Source organism: Buceros rhinoceros, unplaced genomic scaffold, assembly GCF_000710305.1.
Source record: "Buceros rhinoceros silvestris isolate BGI_N320 unplaced genomic scaffold, ASM71030v1 scaffold3028, whole genome shotgun sequence".
Taxonomy (NCBI): domain Eukaryota; kingdom Metazoa; phylum Chordata; class Aves; order Bucerotiformes; family Bucerotidae; genus Buceros; species Buceros rhinoceros.
This window is the reverse complement of record NW_010427250.1, coordinates 1-5,321: the sequence shown is the minus strand read 5'-3', so window position 1 is coordinate 5,321 and position 5,321 is coordinate 1. Positions and strand designations below refer to the sequence as shown.

Below are 5,321 nucleotides of genomic sequence, written 5' to 3'. Positions count from 1 at the left end.
AGTAATTTCAATTTATCAGTTGCATGTACAAAATTAAAATACTGTCTGAAGAAATACAAGAAAAATAAACACAGGTTACTTGAGGAAAAAAAAAACCACAACTGAAGAGGACTGGTTTAATGCCATTGAAATCTCCCATATTTTTCTCGTTCTCTATTCAGAATGGATGTTCTAAAGAACAGAACCCAATACAGACTATACTTACAAAATAAATTGGGGTTTGTATTTTAAGCCATACAGATTAGTCCTGAGGAATAACCATCACCACAGGCACACGAGGAGAATTAGAGTGTACTCGTGAGAGCCTTTTTATAAGAACAGAACTAAAGCAAAAAGCTTTTTACACTTTCATGTGATTAAAACCAGCCACTCAAGCCGCTCATAATTTCTAATAAAGAGCAATGAGTTCAAACTCCTGGATATATTTTGATTAGAATCATCTCCAATAGAATAAATACTTACCACGATGGCATAGCCATGTTCATGTTCAAAGAAACCGGCATAACTGGCCTAGAAACGAGAATGAACACCACTGATGCAAGACATACACTGAAATTTAATAATGCAGGTGCAGTTATGTCATGAAATTACACATCCCTAATTTTGTCTTACTTTAAAACCATAATTAACATTGCAACATCTCTTCAAGAAATTGCTCTTGAAACCTGCCAGCCCAACCACATTTAACGTTCAGGGTTGAATTACCTCTCTCTGTGGAGAGCAAGTGAAACATTAACAGCTGTTTTATATATGTGAGTGCATATACACCATTACACGATATATATACGTTAAAAATATGTATATCTACTGAAACTGAGGAATATACGTTCATATACATGGGGAAAGACTGAAAGAAGTCAAAGGGCAAGCAAAGAGCACAGCAGATATTGCTAAGCTCTTCTGCAACAGCTCAGCAAAGCGTGGCCATGTGGTAAAACAAATACATACATCTCTAAAAAAATCCGCTCTTAAACCCTCCCCCCCCAGCCACATTTAACGTTCAGGGTTGAATTACCTCTCTCTGTGGAGAGCAAGTGAAACATTAACAGCTGTTTTATATATGTGAGTGCATATACACCATTACACGATATATATACGTTAAAAATATGTATATCTACTGAAACTGAGGAATATACGTTCATATACATGGGGAAAGACTGAAAGAAGTCAAAGGGCAAGCAAAGAGCACAGCAGATATTGCTAAGCTCTTCTGCAACAGCTCAGCAAAGCGTGGCCATGTGGTAAAACAAATACATACATAAATCAGAGCCCAGTAGTCAGTAACAGACCAAAACCTTGCTTACTGATCACCCTTACCATCCCTGCTCCACGTGTCCCGAGACTGAGGGAGCAAAAGTGAATTGTGTTAAAATAAATTAACCTTATACCTAATTAGGTTTTTTTACCGTTAAGTAAATATTAGATAGATCTTAATGCTTTATTTACTGACTCCTGGCTCTGCTCAGACGTATTTCATTTCTCCAGTTGCAAAAAGGCAGCTCAAATTGCATTATTTCCTGAAAATAGGAATATCCTGTGAATCTTTGAAACTTGCTGTAGGTAACAGGGAAATTTCATCTCCTATACACAGACCTGAGTGTGAGACATACATCTACCTAATACTAAAAGTATTTTTAATGGTCAGTGAAAACAGAAAGTCAAGATGATCCACCTTTGCACATAGAACATTTCGAATATGTTTTCAGTCTGAATTAGTAACAAAAAAATTAGTAACAAAACCAAAATGTGACTAAAAATGCAGTAAATTACACTGCAGTTCCTAAAAATAAAATATTTAATAGCATTGACATTATTTTAGAGTGGGGTTTTTTTTTTTAATATAAAAATCAAATTTTTCCCTCTGAACGTGAGGAAAAACTTCACTTCAAGGGTGGCAGAGCCCTGACACGGGCTGCCCAGAGAAGTTGTGGAGTCCCCTGCTCTGGAGACATTCAAAACCCATCTGGACATAATCCTGTACAACCTGGTCTGGGTGAACCCCCTCTAGCAGGGGGGTTGGACTGGATGATCCCCAGAGGTCCCTTCCAACCCCCACCAGTCTGTGATTGTGTGAAATGCAGAGACATCCAAATCCCCCTTGACTGTGCAAGTGCCTTAATACGTAACTCTACAGAAAAAGGTAAAACAAGAAAAGTCACAAACTTACGCATGTGGGCAAATGTATTTTACATGGGGGCTTTTGATACCTGCAAGCGCTTCTGACCATCCATGCCTGTTAACCAAAAAAAATATATTAAATGGCTTTTCTGTTTTGGCTTACATTACATTTATGTTTTGGCTTAGCTCTTATTTTGACGTTGCTGCAACGGCACAGACCAGGTACGAAATACGCTGAATTAGGTCAGTATAAACACATTTCTAAGACATTTTTACATCCACTACAGTATGCTATGAATATGTTACTAAACTTAAAAGGCTTGTTCTGCCTCTGAATATTTGTTGCATACACACTGCCAGGGAGACTGTATCTAATTTGACTAAAATAGCTGCGGCACAGCTGCAGAGACACTGCTCTGGCTCTAGGCAAAGCCTGCTCTGTGTCTGGCTGGCTTTATTAACTGGCCTCCTACAACACAGGAACGCAGGCATCCTGCTTCCAGGCTGCTCTAGCCCAGAGGCTGCTTTGCTGCTCCTGTAGAGTTAAGGCAGCTTCTTTCACAGCCAGCTTTGCTGCTTCTGAACCAGATTTCTTGATGTGAGAGAGTAGCGAACTGACACCTAAGCTAACTCCACGTGGAGCGCACCTAATCAATCAGACCTATTTACCTTGGGCTCAGCTGGAACGCTCTCAGCTGCAGGCAGGCCTGAGCAGCGCTCCAGACTGCAGGTAGCTTTTTAATCACAAGCACGTGCTGTGTGAACGCGCAGAACAACGTGAGATCTGCCCAGCAGAGGAGTTATCCAGCTTCCTACTAACCAGGGAACCGGAAAGCATAATTTAAATAAACAGCTTCAGAAGACTTGCTCCAGGGCTCATCTAGATGTGAGCTGAGCCAGAGCAGACCTGAACCTGTGCAGAACCACTGCCTGGGCCTGCACTTGGCTTTCCAGAGCACTCAGGAGTGACTGTATTCCCTGGGTTTTTTTTCATTATTCACTGTTCCTAACTCAGCCACTAAACTAGATACTGGAAAGTTGATCCTAAGCAGAAAACCTTTAACAAATCCATCAGTGACACAGCTCGACTAGTCAGAGCAACAGCAGACAAGCCATAAAAGACTGTTTGGTTTAGTTCTGATTTTAACATCACCCTGAGAAGTTAAGTGTGCTACCCGAAGTTAAAGACATCTCAAACACACAGACCGTAGAGACATGTGAAACACCAGCTGCGTATCCCAGCCCACTTCCTACCAACACCTTTAATATCCTATTAACAAATTGTGGGTGATATTACTTGCATAACATTTGCGATATCACAGAAGGCCAAATAAAAATCTAAAGGAGAAACACGAGTGAGAAAAACTAGCTAGATAAGAATTCGGGAACATTTTCTTTTTAACCAACTCTAAAGATTAATTTGGAAAGCAATATTGTCTACACATTTACACAGCCTCCTCAGAACATTCCTCTACATTGTACCTTTTGTTCAGATTTTGACAAGTATGTACCAATCTTTAAGTGTCACTTATATAGGAGCTGAGAGAGAAAAAGAACATATCCTGCTAGAGACACTTCTCAGAGTACGAAAAATACAGTTGTGAACTGAAGTGAGCAATTTAAAAATTCATGTGAAGTAGAAAAAGCCAGTGTAAACTGTGGGAAATTCTGACACTGCTAATTAGTTCTTTTCAGACCGCTCTTTTTTTGAGTCACTAAACGGCAACACATCAAAGGTGATGTGCAGATCATCTGATCTGCAGTCAAGTAGAAGACCAAACACGCCTAAATCCCCGCATCTCCACAGAGGTGTAACAACTGGTTCATGTGTACATCCCAGTACGCTCAGTGCATTTGAAAGCTTGAGACCGTACGCTTGCTTTGTTGCTGAAATGGAAGCACCACGCTTGTACATTCCTGTTAAGGAGCATTTTCCCCTTGTCAAAACTAACGGTTTGCAAGGACTCAGATTCCAAAGACTCTAAAGATTCTGCAATCGCTTGCTGAACGTTCGGTGCCAAGATGCAGGCAACACTGTGGCCTCAGCTGCGTCCTACCAGCAGGACCGAAGGGGGATAACGCTAACAAGGTGGTGGTGTGTCAGCACAGCAAACGAGGGCAAACACCTCCACTTGTAGAGCACTGCCAAGCACTCGGACTTGACTCTCTTCAACTTACTAAGTGTCCAGGTTATGCAAGTTTCAATTTTTACAGCTGACTTTTTAGTTCTTCAGAGAAAGTTTGTGTCTTAAACACTGCAAGTTTCAACGCCCAGGCAACATTCAATTTCTAGCCCATTACGGAGCGCACAAACAGTGCATTCATGCTACTTATTTTCAGTATCTAAGCGCCAATTCATTTAAATACTTCACCAAGAAAGGTTTCACCCCACTCCTAACCTGTTAATTCATGGCTTCAATGAACATATGTTTACATCCTGGCACACCCAGGCTTTACACAGAAATGTTATACCACTCCTACAACAACCACAAAAGTTCCCTCACGTTTCTATTTCCGCTCAAACAAGGCAAACAACATATTTCACAGCTTATTTGCTGGGGAGGTTTTTGGAGCCTGAAGACCCTATTTCAGATAGATAAATCTGTAGAGGTCAGGTGACTACTTAGGAGTTTGTTTAGATAAATCAAGTAAGCCAGATTTGAATATAAGCGTGATGTACTGAAGAATAAACCACGGACTAGCTGCACCCATCAGTAAAACACAATCCATAAGTCTGGGGGTAAAAAAAAAAAGTGTCTAAATATAGACAAGCACAGGAATAACCAGGAACCAACTCCCAAGAACAAAACAGGGATCACATTCAGACCAAATTAACTAAATGATTGAAAAAAGAGAGAGGAAAAAGCTTTTGAGGACCTATGCTAGGAAATTCTAAGTAATTGTCACCATCGTTCCAGCATACATGAATTTTCATCTGTTGTTACCCACTGCATTCAATTAAGGGCAAAATAAGAAGCTTAAGTAACTCTTAACTGCCCACATCTTTAAAACATGCAGCCTTATATGTAAAACTGCAGTAACTGCTAAGTATGTAATAGATCAGAATACGCACCCGGTATCTCCCAATCCATGAAGAAAAATGACCTAAAGGGGGAAAAAAAAAAACCCAAACACGGTGGTATAAGCTCACTGAACAATAAACGCATTAACCCTCGCACTACAGACGCCCACACACACACACA

At 40.4% G+C, this 5,321-nt stretch overlaps 1 protein-coding gene across 2 annotated transcripts in view; it reads right to left on the bottom strand.

Moving 5' to 3' along the window:
* Nucleotides 1-5,217, bottom strand: part of LYPLA1 (lysophospholipase I) — an 8,763-nt gene extending 3,546 nt beyond the window's left edge. Inside the window, exons 1-3 of one of the 2 annotated variants that reach the window (XM_010141793.1) lie at nucleotides 5,192-5,217; nucleotides 2,168-2,233; nucleotides 463-510 (exon numbers count right to left, since the gene is read on the bottom strand). In XM_010141793.1, the coding sequence (XP_010140095.1) occupies nucleotides 463-503 (41 nt within the window). In that variant the 5' untranslated portion in view covers nucleotides 504-510; nucleotides 2,168-2,233; nucleotides 5,192-5,217. Of the gene's footprint in view, nucleotides 1-462; nucleotides 511-2,167; nucleotides 2,234-5,191 lie in introns of those variants that run through there. The other variant, XM_010141792.1, reaches the window with a different exon arrangement.
* Nucleotides 5,218-5,321: the final 104 nt, after the last annotated feature.